At 42.3% G+C, this 21,728-nt stretch overlaps 1 protein-coding gene across 2 annotated transcripts; it reads right to left on the bottom strand.

Annotated features, from left to right (window-relative positions):
• Positions 1 to 2,186: 2,186 nt before the first annotated feature.
• ppp1r1b (protein phosphatase 1, regulatory (inhibitor) subunit 1B) lies at positions 2,187 to 20,252 on the bottom strand. 2 transcript variants are annotated; one of them, XM_079177605.1, is made up of 5 exons: positions 19,838 to 20,252; positions 8,655 to 8,744; positions 7,919 to 7,994; positions 6,473 to 6,610; positions 2,187 to 4,414 (listed from the first exon to the last, which is right to left on the bottom strand). In XM_079177605.1, the coding sequence occupies exons 1-5, from the start codon at positions 19,949 to 19,951 to the stop codon at positions 4,218 to 4,220; spliced, it is 615 nt and encodes a 204-aa protein (XP_079033731.1). In that variant the 5' UTR covers positions 19,952 to 20,252; the 3' UTR covers positions 2,187 to 4,217. The 2 variants fall into 2 exon arrangements, with proteins under 2 accessions (XP_079033731.1, XP_079033732.1); XM_079177606.1 differs by having other exon boundaries at positions 8,661 to 8,744.
• Between the last annotated feature and the right edge of the window lie 1,476 nt (positions 20,253 to 21,728).

Below are 21,728 nucleotides of genomic sequence, written 5' to 3'. Positions count from 1 at the left end.
GATGTTTCCGTCCTTCGTGTCAACACGCCAAAAAAGAAAAATTACGTGCAAAACATCTGTCTACTCTAAATGTAATTCGGGAAATAAAATCAATACAATATCAGACCAAAGGAAAACCCACCATTTACTTGGGCAAAATCGACATTGCCTAAGAAGTAGTTTGTTTGAGCTTTATTTGTCGTTTGTGGAGGAGAAACCGTACAGAGCAGCACATGAGACAGTTTTTTCTTTCATTTAAAGATTATTACTTTGTATACCATGTACAACCTGTGTTGGTGCTATTGCATTTAAATATGGTCACACAATTAAAGCGATGACGAATATTTAATAAGGACTTACGTCTGACTTTCAGCCTGTATAGTTTTAATCATGAGTATAGACTGCCCTCTATTGGACACAGTCCATAACTACATGCTATTTGCAAGTTTTATTTTTTAATGTGTAACCGGAAGTAATACCATGTTATTGTATTCAGCGTGACACAAATAGGCTGTAGTTACTCAGTGTGACCGCTAGAGGGCAGAAAACACTTGCTTCGATCGTGGGTTGAAGGCTGGAGCTACTAATATTTATAAAGAAGAGAGGACAGTTCTACTCTTAAACAGTAACCAGTAGAAAACAATTTAATCCATCAAGTTATGATAATTTTTTTGTGTCTTTCTAATCGCTTTAGTTTGGTCGCTTACTCTGAAAGTATACTGGAAATTTAAGTACGCCTGTATTAAAGTGTATTTGACGTACTGTATTATTGCAGTTCCTCACTGTGACCACTGGAGGGCAGTGAACAGTTCTAAATAAATAAATCAACCGTCGGCTCCACACTACACCTAGCATCAAAGCAGATAGCTTCTTATAGTTTACGGATCATTAGCTTAAGATAGTAAGGCTACCGGAAACTCTTACAATGTAAAAGAGTTTTTTTGCAACTGGTGAACAGAAGTTACCATTTTTTAAATGCGGAGGAGTGACGTGGCAGCGACCTGTCAATCACAGTAAGCCCGCCCTAAAGTATACTTCGCTTTATCCTCTATTTTACTCTAAATTGACCATCATTTATTGAATGAACATCATGCTGTGTTGGAGAAGACTTTAAACTATTGATTGAGACCATAAACTCATGTTTACAATGTTTAGTGAGGTAATAAATCAAGTGAGAAGTAGAGTCCTTTTCTTATAGACTTCCATACAATCGGACTTGTTCGCCCCCTGCTGGTCAGTAGAGAGAATGCAAGTGTTAAGACACTTCCGCATTGGCTTCACTCGGCAGAACCGGAGAATGCCGCCAGTTACAAACGCTCTATGCCGACCGTTAACATGCCTGAGAGTAAAGAAAGACACAAAAAACAAAAGACACGTACTACAGCTTCCGGTGAGGACATTCAAAATAAAGCTTTCAAAATACACACAAGTGTACACACCGGTATGCACTGTTTTAGGAAAATAGAAATGTTACACTCCAAAAAAACAACTCGAAAGACAATCGTCCTTTAAAGGGGGACTCCCGTACCAAGTTGGATGTATCAACACCTCAAAGCAACACGCCAAACATCACAGGAACAATGCTCACACTGTCAAGAAATGCAAGAGAATACCCTGTCCTGTACTTCCGGTTTTGTTAAAAAATTGAATATGGCATTAAAAAACAAGTACTTAGCTGGATGTATAATATTATAAATATAATGTTGTATTACATATCTTCTGTGAACTTCAAAATGAATCATTGGCCTACTTTGAGTTATTTTATATATATATTATTAAAGATTTTGAACTAGCTCAAAGTTGTATAGGGATCGATTTCATTTAGTAGTGGCTATATGTGTATAAATATATAGAAAGAAGAAGAATATTTTCATTGTAAATAACATTTTTTAGACCTAATAGACCTAACTAATAAATACAAGTTCCTGTAGAGGAGTTATTAACTGGAAAGGTATATTTGTTCCACTGATTTGGCCTGAGAATGAAGTTAAGATAAAAACAAAGTCATCAATTAATAAAGTCACGCAACATATCTTTCCTATACTTGTTATTTTTAAGAAAATGTTACAGTACTAATGGAGCTAGAATATGTCTTAATAAACAGCACCAGAACAGTTTCAGTGTTTGTGTTTTATGAAGGACGATGGCTGAAAAGGGACGTGTGCAGAAAGCAAAAGAATGAAAAGTCATATTTCCTTACGTTCGGATCAGTTTAAAGGAGAAAAGGAAAAACTGTTTATTTTGATATCATATTGTTGCTCACTTTAAAACAACTACATTACATTGAGAAACAAGAGAATAGATAAAAATGAAATAAAAATAAAGACAGACTAAGCATTAGAGTTCATACATGTCTTTCCGTGGTTGTTTTCTTCTGACCCGGGTGGAAAGCGGAGGTGAACAGAGAGCGGAGGAGGGAGGACGCCATCGGCAGCAGAGTCGCGTCCAGTCATCCCACTATTTGGGCAGGTCAGGGGTCAAAGTTTAACACAGTTTTTATGCACAAACTGCAGCCCAGATGATAAAAACAGCAAGTTTGTGCAGTGACCATTTTGCTCAAATGTCAGTCAGTAACCGTAGACAGTAGACAGTAGAAACATTGACAGCGCTCAGCTACTCAAACACTGGACATTAGATTAGAAAAATAGCTCTTACAACATATCCATGATGCACAGTTAAAAAGATGACAATAGAAAATCGTCAACATACAAAAAGGGAATGCATGAGCACTAACAAATCCAAAATAAATCAACAGTATTGGCTTTTAAATCACATTTTTTGATTCCTTAACATGGTGTCAGTTCACAATGAATCCAGTTTAAATGTGTGATGCGTGGAGGCAACGTTTGGGTGTTTTAAACTAATTAGAGGTAGCTTTGCCCTTTAAAGATTTCTTTATAAGCATAATGTGGTATGAAATAACCACATACATACACTCACTTACTCATGGATTCAACAAAATGATAGACAAAAACTTTTTGGTTCTTATTACTGAGTCTTATTTAAAGTGATACTCCAAACATTACTGGTGTCTATCTTTTTGTCATAGATTCTCTTTTGGAAAATGTCACTCACAGGCAGAGTAGAAGCAGATTATGATACAGAAATGGTCTGACAAGTTTCTATGGGTGTTTTTAGACTTTTGGATGCTTTGAAAAAAGGTATTAATTAATTAAAGTCGACTACGGCTGCAGTTCTCCCTCAAGCAATCAAGAGGTTAAAGTTATAATCCATAAGACTTCAGTGTTAACTGAACACAACTCTGATACAGTGTTAGGAGAGTGGACAGTAAACAGTAAGGCTGATAGAAATGACACAAAATTAGAAAACGGTAATCTAGGATTACACGCCGCAATGTTTCCTGTGCATCCTTTGTTTTTAGGTCATTTGAATCCCTCGAGAGAGAGAGAGAGAGGCGGACTCCGCCACTAACAATGAGAACTGCTGTATAGAGAGACGATTACAGAATCTGAATACATTGAAACAATGTTGACCATAACAAGCATTACACTGGATTTCACTCCATGAAAATATTAAGGATTGCAATTTTAAATTCTTGATTGGTTGGAGTATCACTTTACATTTTTGATCAAACTTCTGCCACGAGATGGCAGTGCATGTACATTTCATCTCAACATTGAATATGCTACAAATCAGAACGGAGACGTTTCAAAATAAAGTGTAGAATGTATCGCACACATTGAAAGACTTTCAAGTACTTTAGAAAAAGGTTGTATAATGTGTCCAAGAGAGTTTATATGTGTGTGAGTATGATTATTGTGGAACTATCACCCTCTTTAAAGGGAACATTTAGCTCTGTGCAGAAGCATTAAGGTAGAGGGAGGACTGGTCTTACAGGGTATTTGGTCATGTTGACCTCGTTGGCCCCTCCACTCTCAGTACAAACAAAAGGGACATCAGGGCCAAAGTGGCGTCTGTAGATCATTCCTCGCCTGCTCATACGGGCTGACTCCTGATACACAAACAGCCTCTCTGTTCTCTCTCTAATCCTCCGTTACCTTCAATGGAGGCGAAGTAGTACGGAGATCTTTGCTCACTCTCAATGGAAGTATCTTTCTCATCCTCACTCGCCTTCACACATCCACAAAGCAGCACAAACCCATTGGCTCGCCTCTTCTGAGTTCTTCAGATTTTAAACACTTGACAAAACACCTTCACTCTCCCCAGTTTACCAAACCCAGCCTCTCTCTGTCTCTCTCTCTGTCTCTCTCTCTCTCTCAGTTACTGCCCCGACTGTTCTCCACTGTTGTTTCTTTGATTCTGGCCCGCACTTCTTCTTCCTCCTCCTCCTCCTCCTCCTCTTCCTCCTCTTCTTCCTCCTCCTCCTCCTCTGGTGCTGCTTGGATCTGCTTGGCCGTCTCTCTCACGCTGGAAAACTTGACTGACTGCTCAGTGGTCGCCGTCTCTTGGTGGTCTGAGGAGACGAAGGCTGATGTCAAAGGAAGCAGTAAAATCATGACACAAAGTTTTGCCATTAATATCAATGTATCATATGGAGTGTTTCTCTATTGAGTTAACAGAGACGAGCGGAGGACAGGAAGACACTAGTATTGACAGTGAGGCTGGAACAATTAGTTTATTCACTGATTAGTTGCTTGACAAAAAAAAGGCAACTATTTAGATAATGTATTAGTTGTTTAAGTCATTTTTTTAAAGCATAAATGCTGATATTTCCCTGCTTTTTAAGTCTTCTCTGATAATAAACAGAATATCTTTGAGTTCTGGATTGTGGGTCGGACACTGATACTATTTTATAGACTCATGGATTCATTGAATAATGAAAATAATTGTTAATTAGTTGGAGACCTAATCGATAGAAAGATGAAGGTTCTATAATATATGGAAGACGTTTGTTTCTAACTGCTTATCTTGTGTTACTGAGAAGCATATAGACGGATGCATAATCAATTCAAGAATGAGCTGTAATTCATAGAAATGTAATGTGATGTAAATGTAATTCTGCAAACCCACTGGATGAGACTGAGAAGGAGACTGTGCAAGCTGATTCTTAAAGTTTATACTTCTCATAAGATTTCAATCTGACGTACATTAAATCACTTGTTTTCCTTAGTTTGTCTTCTGCCTGTTAAAACACAGGCTGATGGATTACAGTTGAACTGTAATCAAAGGACCCAATCAGGATCTTTCAACATCCCGTTTGGGTACGTTGTGTTTCAGCAGGCTTCCACAAAGGGATTTATTGAGAGCGCTTCTGGGCTGACAGAGCAATAATTCTGCTATGAAATACCACTGTTCTCATGTGATATAATGGAGATTAAAAAAAACAATAATTATGCAGCATAAAACAAAATAATAAGGGTGTGTTTATGCAAAAAAATAAGTTCCCTCCAAATTGAGATTTGTGTACTATTTTTTTCTTTTGATGGAGATGAAGCTCCCACCGATATTCTGCTTCAGCACATAACTTAGTCCCAGTCAAACGGTTTTACACTCTAAATATAAAGTAATAAAAGAAGAGCGGAGGCGGTAGAATACAGAACAGAATGAGGGAGCACAGCCTGCTCTGCGGGCTTGTTAGTCCTGTCTGGCCTCTGACTGGTCGGTGTTGCGTCCGGGCCTTTAGTCAGCTGCAGTGCGGCCTCTGACAGATTTGGGGCATGAGACAGAGAGCTGTATGACACCGGGGCTGTCTCTCAACGCACAGAGCTTCATCCGTGCTGCTGCTCGGCCCACAGAGGAGCTTATACCTTAAACCCTGAACACTGCAGAAGACTTTGAGAAGAGCATCTCTGCTCTACTACGAACAAATCGGGTTTTATATTACATGTGTTATGAGCACACTATTTCACAGCATGTTATGCCTTTTACCTCTTTACTTTTATTTCTTCAGTCACCTTGCACGTTCAGTTGTTTTTCCATTTTTGTAAAATACAAACTTGATGGTCCGACTTTGGAATATGTTGCTCTCTCACATACTGTCACAAAGACACCAAAAGAATTAGAAAACAAGTCTGCTGGAGATATTCTCACGTGAGCGGCAGAGAGTAATGTAGTGCATCTACCTCACTGAAAACACTCAACTTGGGCACAGTGAAAAAATCCCAAAAGACTTTGACTAAGGTTTGTGGTGACACGTTATCTATCAAACGTGTTTTTCTCACTGTTTGAGGAAGATTATCTTCGAAGGGAGGAAAATACGTCCTGAGAAAAGAAAATCCAGCTAAAATAGCTGGATGTGCGCATTCCTCCTTTAATAAAAATGAATCCTGAAATCTTGAACTATGTGAAGTGTTAAATATAGATGGGCAAACTGATGGAAAAATACATTTTTAGATCCTCTTACACTGCATATGACAGCATATAACAGCATAAAGATTATCACTTTCATTTTAATAAACAGTGTTACAGCGTGATTTTTTTCCTCTTTAAAACCACAACAACAGTGTTGTCCTTGCTGCTTCTGTGTGCAGTGTTGCTGCTGCAGTCAGTGGACAGAGAGCCTCTCTCTCACCAGCAGCTTTGGTGGGAGATGTGTCCTCTCCCTCCTCTCCCTGCCAGTTGTTCCCATCCTCCTCCCCTTCACAAGGGTCTTCCAAAGGGGGGTAGATACCTAGGTTCTGCATATGTGCTTCGGCCATCTTCTGCACAGCTACACACGGGTAAAAACAGCACACACACACACACACACACACACACAGGGAGACAGCCACACAAACACATGGACACAGGGATAGAGGGATCTATTGTTTTGGTTTTACCACGCTTCCACACCGTCAGTTTTTATCAAGCCTCACAGCGGTTTTTGAATACATGCCAGGCAGGCAGGAAGCCAATTAAACACATGCACTGACAGACAGACAAGCAGGCAACTGCAAAACAGTATCCCACACTGATGTTTTTTTGAGCCTTGTTTTCTATCCCTCCTCTCACCCTGTTCTCCCATCTGTTTGTGTGCATCCTCGTCTTTCCTCGACTGCCTGCCCTCCTCAGCGCTCTCGCTCGGCAGTGCTGACTCACACTCTTCTCTCTCTCTTTCGCTTTACACTCTCCTCTCTTTTGTGATATTACCTCAACTCCCCCTCTCACTTCCACTGGGTCACCTTGACTTCTCTCCCTCCCTCTCTCTCTCGCACACTCAGATACACAGTGCGGCACTGAGGCAGGTCACTTATTCTAGCATAGGTGATGAAATTAGAAAGTATTCTGAGGTAGCTCTCTCTCTCTCTTCTTCTCTCTGCGTAGGAGCTAATGAAGGACAGGTTTCTGATGCAGGAACGAGGCCTCCCGGCTCATTATATCATCACTCCACATGCATCACATACCCATAAATCCCCATTAAAGGAATCTCTGCTGACAAGCTTCTGTAATGCAGATGTTTGCTCCTATAGCGGCCACATGCAGCAAGCAGGAAGCCACAGGCATAAAGTCACAAAAGAAAGTACACGTTTGTGTTCATGTATTTCTATCCTGCCTATACGTGCGTGTTCATGTGTGTGTGTGTGTGTGTGTGTGTGTGTGTGTGTGTGTGTGTGTGTGTGTGTGTGTGTGTGTGTGTGTGTCACAGCTGTATACACAACTGACTGTAATCCAGGATGATCCAGACTTTCCTAGACTCACACTCAGTGTCTCACAGCTGTCACACTCTAATCTCCCTCTTTCTCCCGTTCTCTGTCAGACACAAATATACAGATCCTGTTGTGGAGTGTACAGTAAGAGCAGAAACCCCCGGAAACATGCCTATGCATATCACACATGCACAGGGAATAAAATAGAGGCTTTTAGTGCATATCAACCCATCTGTCACATGCAGTTTTTTCCCTTTGTCCGCTATCATGAAGCATGGAAAGCGAGGAGGAGATTGACTGCAGCGAAGCACGGTAAAACACAAAGGACTTAGACACAAGGATGAAGCACAACACACAACCAGCACCTGTTGTACCGATACGGCTCACTATACCTTTGAGTGATGGAGGCTGATACACGTTTGGATTGACACGTTTTGGTTTGAGCACTCCGTTCTCTCCTACGACCCACTGTGAACAAAGAGAGAGAGAAACATTAAATGATTCTTGTATCAAAAACAATAATTAAAACAGCCTCCTGGTGTCAAACTCTGCGCACACATCACTCTGCACATGTGACGGTCAAGCATCCAAGTGAAGTAACAAATTCACATTTATGTCTTTGTTCCAAAACTTAACAGAAGATATGGGAAGATATGGCAATTTAATCAATTATACAGCACATTTCATACATAGTTCCATAAAAGATGATGAGACATGATGAGACATGTTCAAACCCAAAATGGCTGCACCTTTACATCAAATCAAAACCTTCTATATTTTACACACTCGCTTCATCTCTATGGCATAGTCACCACATGTGTTCGTCAACCATGCAATGCGATTTTCAGTGTCTTTCAGCCACATCTTGGCCTTCCTCAGTAGATAACAATTGTTTTCCAGCTATTTCTAAAGGTGAAGAATAAACATTTCAAGCTCAGGGAATTTAAAATGTTTAAATGTTTGAATTAAGATTTCTTGGGTTTGAACATGGTTGACCACACAGCATGAGTTTGTGATGATTGACAATGAAATGATGAGGGTGGGTGACTTTTTATTTCTCGGGATAGAGTGGAGGAGGACAGATGAGAATGCACAGACACTTATCATAGAAAAGTGTTCCGACTTCACCTTTACCTGATGGGTGGACTGATCATCGTCAGGAGATGATTGGTCAGCTACTCTAAACAGTGTGGCAGGGGTTGGCCTCCTGCGTCGGATCTATAAACAAACACACACACACACACTGTATTATTAATAATGCCCAACACAAAGCCTTATCAATCAAGTGGAAATCGTTGAGAGTTCACGCTGGTGAAGCGTATCCTGGAGTCTCGCTGACTTCAGTACTGATCAGGTCAGAGCACATGCCTCGGTCAGTAGAGCAGAGGAAGACTCATTATGTAACTTTGATGTCAGAGACAGATATAGTTAAAAGGCATGTTGTGTAGAACAGAAGCTCAATTCATGCGTGTTTCAAATTCACCAGCATTTCAGAAGTGTTAAAGCTTTTGATACAGGGGTTTACTTGAAGTGAATGACCTCTTCACACAACACACAAGTGTGTGTGAGTGAGCTCGGTTTACCATCATATACACCCCCTAAACACAGGGACCATGCAAAAGAGGAATTTAGACTCAATGAGCCCCAGCAACCAGCCCAGACACTCCCTTCCCCTCCGCTGTCCAGTCTCCCTCTCAAACACATACAGTTCCCTGGAGGCTGAAGCCAGATCGCTGACAGACGGACTGCAGGTCCACACTTCACCTCTAGAAGAAGTCACAGTGCACAGCACCTCTCTGTCCTTATAGGAACAGACACCCTCCTGTGCCCCTCCAGCTCACCAATATCGTGCCCTGCCCATTAGACTGCACTCTTACAGTTTGGCATTTCTCTTTTGATACTTAAATCAGTTTCAGTCATACTCCACCAAAACTCTTTTGAGTATTAAACACTCAGGAAAGGAATTAAAAAAGTGTATAGCACTAACACGCTTAACAGGGTTGCGCATGAGGACTGGGATTCAAGTTGTGTATTCAGCTGTATTTTGGAAAAAATATATATCAGCATCCTGAAAGTTAGTCATCAACTATTTTGATCATTAATGTCATTAGTTTGATATATGTCATTGTAAATGTAAAATACATTTTGGTTTTGACTCCTTGGAACTTGTTTTGGGAAGTCTGAATTAATGTTAAGAGTATTTTCTGACATTTTATAGACTAAATGATGCACCAATTAATCAGACATATAGGTATAGGTTATAACACAGGTTTGCAGCTGTGTTGTGAGACATTTCTCTGGATGTGGTGCTATATTTATCCGCAGTGAAAACAGCTTCTGTTCACCACAAAGAAGCGACCGGAAAAAGCTTTACACGCAATCTGTCAAGCAAACAGGAAGTGACTGTTTGATACTCAAAAGATAATTTTGGAGTGGCTTATCACTTTAATAACGATACTGAACACTCCTGAGCAGAATGTGTGAGGCCTTTGCTTCACAAAGAAAGATTTACATGCTGAAAGTTTCACCCAAATTAACACAATTCTAAAGGATTAATAGCTGACATCTATAAAAAATACCTTTTGGAACATTTTAGGATAAAATGGAGTGTGCTGAGAGTGAAAGCAGTGCAGCTAAGTGGACTTGGCAAGTCAGACAAACACGGTATTGAGAAGTGTCCTCTGTGGAGGAAGCCAACCTTGGCCATGGCATGAACCCCTGGCTGCTGTTTACGGCACAGAGTAAAGTAGCCTGGCTCTATTTTGCGTTAAACTGCTCCATACAGAGAGACGTGTTTGTGTTCGGTTTCCCTCCGTGTTGTTAAGCGAGGTGTGCGTCATTGCAGTGAGGCACATGTTGCCAAAGCAGAGGCTTGCTGGGTCGCGTGGCTTTCAAACACGACAACACAGAATAATCGTGCGTGGATTTCGTCCTTATTTATGGCACCAGACACACATTTTAATCTCGTCACGCAACTTCCAGCTGTCCTGTCTCCCCTGGATCTCTCACACTATCTGTCTTTCTCCCATTCACCTCTCACTTGATCATCTGCTTCCTCTATCCTGTTTACTTCCATATGCATCCTTCATTCCTTGACAGTGAAATTACCAAGACTTCTCTCCCCCTCTCCTTCCATCACCAGTATACATCGTAACTGAAATCATGTTATTATCACTTTGTTTGCTTACTTGTCTGTCCTTTTCATACCACAACTGATCTCTCCCTTTCTTTCTGTAGTGGCAGGGAGCATCCACAGGGCTCCTCACCTCTCCCCCTGGCAAGGTGTGGCGGCCTGGGGCTCCATGCTGATGTGAACGCTGCTGCCTCGGCCTGCCTGACACCTGCTACTAGCCTTGCAGGGCAGCCTGAGGTGTCTCACACAGAGACCCACAAGAGAAAGCAGACACCAGATGTTGCCATGACCAAGCCTATGCCCAAGTCCTGTAGCATTACAGACATTAAACTGGGAAACCCATGGACTGGGCCTCTATAAGCCTTATTATTAGCTGCACCCCCAATTGATTTGTTCATACAAATCTACATATAGCTTAAAAAGCGTCACTTCCCCATTTTACATTTGACTTTACCACAAATGTCTAGTTTAGTCCCTACAAAATAGCTGCCAGACCCCTTCAGTTCTACTTCTGTTTTTGGAGGTATGTTGTGTGTTATGTTACATTATTTTTGGTTAAAGTGATGATGTTGCTCTATTTCATGGAAAATACAGCCCTGGATAAATCCACAGGGCTTGCTCCTTTTAATAGATATCTAAAGAAAAACATTTCTCAGCTACACATTAAGTACAAATTTCCAGAGCTGGGTAGATAATGTTTTAGACAACGTATCTGTAAACCACTGCTTGCTGTCTGTCGTGAAAACTATGAAGCAAAAGCAAAAATTCCCATTTCTCATTCTGTCTGAAGTCCATTTCATGAACCCTGACAATTAAATCTATTAAGGTGTCATTGAAAGAGAATGCAGAATGAAAGCAGGAAAAGAGTCAAAACTAGATTCCAATTTATTTATTAAAATAGAGATAAAAAAAAGAAATAGCGACATAAGTGAGATAAATGGAAGTTAAAATGATTGTGTGGGATAATTGAGGTCACTGAGAAGCATAATCTGTCAATCAGATGATCTATTTACCTTAATGTGTGTGCTCCCCTCCAGTGTGAGTGTGTGTGTGTGCGTGTGTGTGTGTAAGAGGATGCGGCTTCCTAATGTCATCATGCAATCATCCTGGTCTTGTGAAATGCCAAGTCATGACCTCCTAAACCAGGAAAAGGAATACAGTTCACCTCCATGGTACATTGTAAAACAGGTTGTAGATGAAACAACAATAAAACCCTAAAGTCAATATACATAGATGCATTTCTAGCAAGCAAATAGAGATGTCCCTTTCTTTTATGCACACACAGCGTGCTGGTGACAGTGGTGGTGGTGGCGGCGACGTGCTACCGTATGACTTTGGCAATGCCAGATGACATCAACACAGATAGTGACTAGTAATTTTCCAGCCTTAAAACCAAGCCCACTCTCTCTGAGTTACATAATATGTATGCGACTTCCTCATTTACGCCAACACTGGGGCACAGCGTGTGAGATTACTCCCGCTACGCATTATCTCTCACCCCCTCCCTCCTCCACTTCTCTAAACCCCCTGCCCCCAATCCCCCAAACCCCCTCCTCTGCTGCCAGCCATTGTTTTTGTACCAACATCAGTTGTGCTGCTGTGGACTTGCACCGAGGGGCTCTGAGCTGGTGGCTGCCGTGGCCTTTCAGCGGTTCCACAGGTGAACGCCTGCAGGCATCCCCGAGAGGCAGCAGCACGTTGCTAGGCGTCACACAGAGATTTGGTCTCAATAAAAACATTGGCTGATGGATCATACCATAGAAAGGAAATGCATCAGTTTATCTTAAGCAGATGAGTGAATTTGAATGGTGATGAGTGAACTCTGCATTGTGTGACAGATGGAGGAGGTAGAAAGAGACCTCTAGATTCATTGTGGAGTGGTAGACTGTTTAGCTGGACTACATTTGTTAACTACTATATGTATTTTTTATTTAATCCCCTCTTATAAAATCATTATTAAACATCGTGCTTTTATATTCCTACTTTCATTGATGATTTCTTTAAACCGCCATTAGGAGGTATGTTTTGAAACATGCCATATTAATACAAATCTCATTATCTGAGAGTTGTATTTTTATAAGTTTTGCCAAGTGTAAATGGGCGCAAGTAGCCAGGAGGGACTCAAATACGGGACTCACCTCACCTCACTCTGTGCGGGGTACATGAGTCATTAGCAAATGTTGACTTTTCACATGAGTGTATGTGCGCACAGGTATGTGTGTGTTGGCTCAGAATAGTCTCCCGTAGCAGCCTCGGTGCAGATCTGCTGATATGGGTCTCCTCCCCAGAGGCCATCCTCTAAGCTGGTGCTCTCGTGGCCGGGCCTAAAAAAAGCAGCAGCAGTAGGACAGCATAAACTAGATCGGAGGGGTCCCTGGGGGGGGAGACAGAAAGGCTTTAAATCTCTGCCCCGCACTAGCGCTAACACTCGAGCATCTCGAGGGGAGTCAGCTGTGCAGACGGCCTCAACGCAAAGACAACACAGAGAGAAAAACACCTCAGATCTCCTTCCCCGTCGGCTTAAATCTCTCGTGTCCAACAGCATGGCATTACATCGGGCCATCCTATTGAGCGGTGTGTGTCAACTCTCGCTGAGAGGACAGGGAGCTTCACTCAGATCCATTTGAAGCTTTTCTGAGTCTCTCCCTCCAAGCTGAAACCCAGGTCCGGATGGATAGATATAGATTTGTACAAGATTGATTTGTAGTTATGGCATCTGCCCACAGGCGGATGGCACTACATCACTTGGAAATAAGCACTTGTGTATGTGCATGGAATACAGTACAGGGGGAGGCACATGGAATACGTTTGTGCAAAGGAATCTAGGTCTTGTGTTGAAGTCTGTTTTGAGTGGTGTAGCTCTGATGTTCTTCCCAGTGAAGATGGATGAATTTTTGGTTTGGTTTCATTATAGAAAATTAACTCAATGGGGCAGCACATGCATCATTCTTCCTTACAATTTTGTCACCTACAGTTTTTCCACCTGAAAACGTCTCCTCCTTACAGCTGTATTGTCTACTGAATACAAAGTTTTGTCTTTTTCCTCTTGAGACCATCTCTGTCCATCTCTGGGTGGGCGAAGCTCTGCTGCAGTTTTATTTTAAGTGTCAGCTGTCATGAACTTTAGCTTGTTTGAACTCTGAAGAGCAACTAAATTAAACACAGTCATGGCCCCCCCCCCCCCCCAGCCTTTTCAAATGAAAAGGCAGAACCCCATGTGGTGCTCTAAGTGCAATCCTGCAATGAGCTCAATAATACAAGTAGGAGAACAATTATCCTTCTCAGTATGAGCTGAGTGTTTTTTTTCTGTTTGTAAATTTTAATACAGATAAATATTTGACAAATAAAACACATGTTGTATAGACATGCTTGTTTTGTAAGCTCAATTACAAATGGTGGAAAACAATTGCACCAAGTTCGAAAGGCGTCACAGAGTAACGCGCGCTTGTCGAGTTTCAAGCTGTTCAAAAGAGGGTCAAGGACGTGGAAATGCAAATTACAACCCCAACTGCAGCCCAATGAGGTCTGATGTTTGTCAGATAAGCACGGTGTGCTCGTTCCTATTTAAATGATCAGCATCTTTGAATTCCCGTAAGTCAGAGAATCTGCTGCTGCACGTTGCTTCTCAATAATTCTTGTAACACTAGCGGTGACCTTTGGCCCCACCACCCCCCATCTAACTGAATAAACAGATGGACTGGAAATAGCATCTGGAGGGGCTCTCCAATGACCCGAAAATAGGAAATGTAATTACACTGAACCCACTGGCAGAATATCACACTCAGACAACCACCTCCCTTTCTCTCATTCTCCTCAGTCTCGCTGTACCCTCCAGCATTTACGTAATTAGCTGCTGGTAGCCGTTTGGTCTGTTGTTCCAGTGACTGTTGGAAGAAAGGTTTACCATCACAACACAATGGAGATAATGTGCCAATGTCTGATGAGTGACAGGAAGCCACCTGCCAGGTCGCAGTGCACACACGGCGAGGCTACACCAGGGGAGATGTCAATCAAAGATTTCACAGGAACGACGGCACCTCTAACAGCCTGCAAACACTGCAGGATAATTCTGCTTTCATTGTTCATACACTCAAATTTAGCATTGTCCCATTGTATAGCTGACAAAGACCAGTTCCAGGGTTCAATGGGCAGGGACAAACTAAGGACAGAGTAGCTATAGTTACTCATCTGCAACATCACATTTACCCACAGGTGATAAATGAAAAAAAGATTACCGTTAATGGTTGCTATGCAGCTTACAGATCCTTGGATGCAAAAAGCATGTAACTCACCGAAGTGTAACATTTCTACATCACTAAGATTGTAATCAATATTTGTTGCGTGAATTCAAAATATTAGTTATGTGTGTCAGGACGACACATCATGTGTGACGGGACTATTTGTGCGTGACATCATTTCTGATTTAGGCCATTCCCCCATAAACACATGGTATGCCCCTGTGTAAGCTCATTAAGTTGCAGGCAGATAAACATGAAAAAAAAATGTCTCAACCTCTGTGACGAAAATCAGAGATTACAACAGGCACAGCAGCAATAACATAATGCCATGTCTTCTCTGTGTTGATGAAAGAGTGATCGAGACCAATCCCATTTGTTTTGAGTCACGCCTCAATGCTCCCCTCAGTATGCCTAAATCAGTCTGACCATTCTTTGGCTCTTTGGCGAGAGAGAAGGACTCCGGCTTCTGACATTGAAAGTAACATCAAGAGGGAGGATGGCAGCTCAAAGTTGCAGTTCAGGGTCCAGATCCTGACATAGTTGCAATGAACTAATGTCTGATAACAGTTGGTGACAAGTCAGCTCCTGATCCCGTCCAGCTCTTATCCCCCACCCCCATTTCTCTCCCCGCTGTGCCACTGTTGCCTTTCTAATCCTCATCACAGATATGATCGCTGCTGTTGTTGCTAAAGCCAGGGTTAAAAAAATAAAGAGAATAGAGAAGAAAAAAAAAAGTATGTTGATGTGCAGTTAGAGATGATTGAATGCACATTAAGGAGCTGTATCCCTTCATACCCTGACTTGGTTTGATTTACGATGAACCCTGAAGTGACAAGTGAGTGACTAAGTGGGATAACGACACCAACTGACAACAGAAGATTTGTTGACTATAAAGACTAAGGGGGCCGTGTTGCAGCATCGTAGGCCTCCATCAGGTTCTGGACAGTGCCTGTGCATGCCTGTGGTGCAGCGGGCATTACGGTGCATTTTCAACTCACTGTGTACAGTGTCAGCAGGCGGCAGATCACTCCACCCATGCTCAATATTTATGCTTTATTACCCGTTTACACATTACACACATCCATGCACAAATGAGCCAACAGAAGATGATAGATTGTTCAGTTAATATAACCATTGGGGCAACATGATATTGAGAATAGAATGTAAATGACTACATGAAATAAACAGGCCTCTGTGCACATGAGCTACGATGCTAAAACTGAGTGGAAAAGGAACATGAAAGGAAACTTTGTGCTAAACTGCTGCAGACAGATACACAACAAGAAAATGTTTCTGTAGAGTCATTAACTAATCAAAACGCCTGGACTGACAAAAACAGGGAGGAACAAACACATTTGCAGCCTGCAGAAGACAGAGGTCCATTCATTGTGTCCAAACTGTAATTACAATCTGTGGTTTCAAGTGATGCAGTTCATCTAATTTCAATAATTTCTTTCCTTTCGTTTTTGCCACTACAAACATCAACAAACTGCTTTGGGCATGCAACTTTGAAAGAAACAGAAATAAATGTAATACATTTGACAGATCACGTCATTGGGCGAACTGAGTCACACCTCTACAGTGACATTCCGGTCCTCAGGCAAGGGAAAGATCACTGCACCCTCTTGCCCAGTCCTACTATGCATTGTGCCATTCAACAAGATGTTCTTCCGGGCAGTGTATATTGACAGTCCCTCAGACTGCTAATGTTTACCCACAAACACATGCTGCGTCAAAGGTCGCAGCTTGACGTTTAACCCAGAGCCTGAACTGGGGAGGGTTGGAGAGGGTGGGTGGTGGGGAGGATGAGGGATACGGTGCGGAGAGTGGGTGGATAAATCATGCCCTCCGTAACCCCTTTAGGTTTAATATAGAGATGCCATTGAAAGGCTTTGGACTGATGCCCTTTCCTGCCCTTTGATAGTCCCTCTGATATTCTTTGTTTCCTGTCAATTCAAAGGATCAACACAAGCTGACCAGATCAGGTTGAGTCAAGAGAGGAGAAACCTAGAGAGACATCTGCTTGTTGAGTCCACTGGGAGGCAGACTTGATGGGAATCAGGGATGCAGCGACTGCACCATGACCCTAATCCCTGTCCATGGAGCATATTACCCTACATCACCTATTCAGCAAGTAGGACCAGAAAGGGTAGATGTGTATAATGGAGGGCAAGGATGGTAGATATAACCATGTGCTGTCTACGCATTAATGACAATCCCATAGATTACTATAAAGGGATCATTTTCAAATACTGTAAGGTATAGGAGGACATAACTGCAGATATATTCAGAGATGCCAGGAATGGAGGTTGGGAAACAAGAAAGGCAATTTGTGAAAATGTCTGAACAAAGTGCTAAAGTGCTTGTTAGAAGATCTTTGATTGGGGGTGCCTTCTTAAATCGTGTGGAAGTGATGAGTCAGTGAAGTGAGAACATTTAATTGAGAAATTAAATTGTATTCAAGTGACATTCAGATTGTCTTGGACAAGGCAGCTTTCAGAGGCTGGTAGAAATGTGCTCACAGGGAAGTCAGTGGATTATCCTGAGTAACCTGGACATTGTTAATTATCCATTCCCCAACAATATGGCCTACTGCAGAAGATGCAAGCAACATATGTCTCAAAACTTGACTAAATATAACCAGGACAATCTGCATGGCCAAATACCAATAGAGTGTTTTAAGGTTTATGGTAGAATATATTCCTTCTGAGTAAACATGCGAGAAATGCTCAATAAGAATATCGTATGCCTTTGAGGCATGTACAAATAGCTGCTGCTTTCTCCCACAATGTGCAATATTTAACCGAGTGGGAGGTATGGAAACATCTCTCACATTAACACACACAAACATGTAACAGCATCGACGTAAACAACCTATCAGACAGACAGAGCTGTCCATTAAAGTTGACCTTTTAGATGCAAACTGAGGGGGAGCTTTGGGCGACATAGTTGTGCAGCCTGTCTCCATAGTAACAAGGCCCCGGCAGTTCATTCAATAGTGATTTTGAGGGTTTAAATACCATCGGAAAGAACAGTAAGGAGTTACCGTTTGTGTAACAAGTTCGGAAGAATGGTATATTCATTGCAACTCGTTAGCAAAGACGGACTTATGGGCGACAGTAATTGCTGTGGGAGGGGAAGGGAATTAAATGAGTGTCGTTAACCGTACTCCTGCCCACCCACTCGTCCCTGGAGACTCCCGTCAGCTCTGGGTAGATGCTATAAGCACACATAAACACACCCTACAGTTTCCCACACTCCCCTTTGGCGCATTTGTTGTTTTGTTTTAACAATCAGCATTCATCCACCTACACACACAAACAAACTCAAAATAGAGTATCATCATCCACTATCCTCAGGTTTGGTATTTTTCATACTCTTGATACATCTAGGGTGAATAAACTGGTGTCTCGAATTAAAGCACTGAGCTGACACAGAAGTAGACACACAACTTGAAGGTAAAGACCGGGGCCGGCCTGCTGGAGGAGAACCAGCCGGCCTATATATAGCCAATCATTGGCTGACCATAAGGTGATTGAGCAATAAGGTCCTCCCCAAAACAGACGGGAGTGAGATAATTTTTTTAAGTATATGAAGCTCACATATGGTACATTGACATCCTGTGGTTTCTTGGAAGCAGGGATAAGGATCAGATCGTGATGGCAGGGTGAGAGATAGAGAAAATAAGAGGGGGAGGAGGAGAACAAGTGTTCATGTATAAATGTTAGTGGATTTCTTGTGAAGTGTTGCAAAACATTTCCCTTTAGCAAGTCATTGCGTCTATAATTCAGTATTAGTGTCGTGAATGTGACATAACTTGTTTTGTAAATAATTTTCATAAAAGCTGGTGGTGTAAGGCAAGAAAGTCACACTTGATTCAAGAAAGTATGAAACAAAGATTTGCTTTGAAAAAGTGCAATTACCATACTTTCTTGCAAACAAAATGTGAATGCATGATAATCAGTCAGGTGAATGGTGGCAGGCCGCTTCATCAAAAGCCTCTTTATTCAATACAAGCTGTGAAACAAGGACAGTTACTGAGGGAGCTGACCCCAGACAGGTGAACCCAGAGATTAGGTTGTGTGTCTTTCTCTCTCTGCTTTACTTCATATAGCCTAGCACATCTCTCTCTTGCTTTCCTGCCCCATCTCTCCTCGAGCTCTCAGGAGGAATGAGCCGTTGGCCTCGATCTACCTCGGCACCAAACAGTTCCTACTTTGGCCCACTTTCCCCTGCTCTGAAATAAGCGCCACCAGCATTGGAGTCACAAATGAGAATAAACATTTCACAAAATGATACAGGCCATGCTGAATCAGTCATAAGACATTTCGGTGGCAAAGCAAGATAGAAGCATTCATTGTTCTAACAAAAGCTCAGATGATAGAGGTCACTAACATGCAGAGAGAGAGACAGCAGCCAAAGACAAAATAAAGTAATTATTAACACTGGCAGCTGCGCCATCAACTAAATGTCAAGGGCTTGATGTTGCTGCTTTGTTACCAAAGGGCTTCATATGCAAGATAATGACGTTTGTGTCAATGTCACATTTTAAACAGGTCAAGATGAGACAGCAAGGCACTAATCTCATGAGGAAACAGCGAGAGGGAAATGTCATCATCATTTCTCAAACGTGTGGCAGACGAACTCAGCAAACCGGCATGAGCAACTTCAGAAATGACACGGAGCAGCGAGAAAGGTTGATGCAGAGTGAAGATATCTTAAAGTGGAGAAATTTCGGCCAGTAATGGTACAGCCCTTCGAAAGTCGCACTAAGCAATGCTACCCCTCCCTTTGAATGACAATGGGTGAAGAAATTCAGCTGTTAAACCTTTAACATTTTAATCAAACACAAAAACAAGTCAGAGCTAAAGCTAAAACAGAATCCTCAGAAACACAAAATTTCCCTGGGTTAAACACCAATCTGTCCACCGCCTGCTCACCATCTCCACTTGCCGAGGGTCCAGATTGGTGGGCACAGTGTTCGGCACAGCAAAATGAATCTTCTTCCTCTCCTTGGCCTCCCCCTCGACCTCGGTTGACACAGAGGGCTCCATGGCTCTGGATCCTGGGTGTCTAACTCCCAGTGGAGGAGAGGTCTTGCTGAAGATCACTATAACCTCCCTGGAGAAACCTCCCACTGCTGGGTAGCCCCACTCCTGAAGACTTGTCTCCTCTCTCCTGTCTCACTCCTTCACACCCTGATGCCCTCCTTCTCTTAAACACTTAACTGAACACAATCTCTCTTTATCACCTCCTGTCCTCTTTCCCTCTCCAGCAGTTGCTAGTATTCTCCTCTACCTATCCTGTTCTCCCTCTCTCCCTCTTTCTCTCCTTCCTTTACAACCTGTGCAGCTGAAGTGAATGAAGCACGTCCTCAGATGTGGCTTTGGGGGAGAGAAGTGGGTGGGGAGCGGGTGGAGGGGAGGGGCCAAGTTCCACAGAAGGAGGAGATATCATGAGAGAGGGGAGGGGCCAGAGCAAATAGAGGAGGAGAGGAAAGAGGATCTAACAGGAGGGTGGAGGGGCAGCGGCTGTGTTTTTTCCAACTATCTAAGCTGAGGTTGATTTGTAATCAGAAAAAAATAATCTCATCACATCAGCTGAGCCTCTTTTGGCCTCTATTTGTGAATGAGAGATTTATGGTGAGCGAGGGAGGGAGCAGGGAGTGCAAGGAGGGATAAACAAGAAGAGAGATGCGTGGAGTATGCAGGGGGGAATGTACGAGGGAACAGCTATTAGCACTAGATTTATTAGACTGGTTGCTGTTATACATTACATTATTACAAATTATTGTCAATGAATGTCTCATCAGAGTAGCAGTGAAATGTTTGGGCTGTCTTCCATCCTGTAGTGAAGCATCAATAACTGAGACAACCTGAAAACAGCTGTATTGAGCTAATGACACACTTAATAATAATCAAACATCAGATGAAATAGGACATTTAGACCTTTTGAAGGGAAAAATACAGACAGAAAATGATGTATGTATAGAGAGGGAAGGTAAGAGAGGGCAGATTGTTGATGGCAACATAAAGGGAATAGAGAGAGAAGGGCATGTTCCAGTGCTATTATCAGGGCCTTGCTGTTATTTCACTCACATGGCAGAGGGATTTGGACAGTGAATAGCGGTGGATTTGGCCTCAGGGCAGAGTTGAGCTTTGGCATGGGCTGGAATGAAGGAGATAGCTGGAGTGGTGGTGGAGGAGGAGGAGTGAGGTGGCTGGAGGGGCTTAGTGGGCAGAACAGAGAAGAAGGTCAAGGTGGATATGGTGCCCTGGGAGTGTAACTGGTGTTTACAGAGTCCAGAAACAGATTCAGACAACTGAGTGTTTATCCTGCCGGTTAGAGCAAGCTGAACATGCCAGCATGTTATTTATTCACTGTTTAATTGTGGGGAAGGATGTGCAGGGGATGTGGGGTTTTGATTTTTAAAGGGTTTGTCTGGGTGTTTTCCTGCTTCAAATACACTCCTGTTTAAAAGCAAAGCACCACCTCTGCATGCCTGCAGGTGGCAACTCATTATATTTTCTCTCAAAGGTTGAGGCTTATGACAAGCTAGACAAAATACAGACTGTGTAAGTGGCTGCTAAATGTGTCTGAAGAAATTAAACCTTTTATTAGTCACCTGCTGACACTAGATTTTCTTTTGCCAGAGTAGTTGCATAACTTCAGCAAGCATTGCGAACAACAAATCATGAGGAATGTGTAACAGGCTCTGTTTAAGAAACCGGCTCACTACAAGTCCAGAATTCAATGAAACCAGTGATAGAGTAATTTTCAAATAATTAACTAATAAACTGAGGAATATATTTTTTTCAAAGGCCTGGCCAA

Source organism: Pholis gunnellus (genome assembly GCF_910591455.1).
Source record: "Pholis gunnellus genome assembly, chromosome: 17".
NCBI classification, from domain to species: Eukaryota; Metazoa; Chordata; class Actinopteri; order Perciformes; family Pholidae; genus Pholis; species Pholis gunnellus.
The sequence above is the reverse complement of the archived record's forward strand: the minus strand, read 5'-3'. Positions and strand labels throughout refer to the sequence as shown.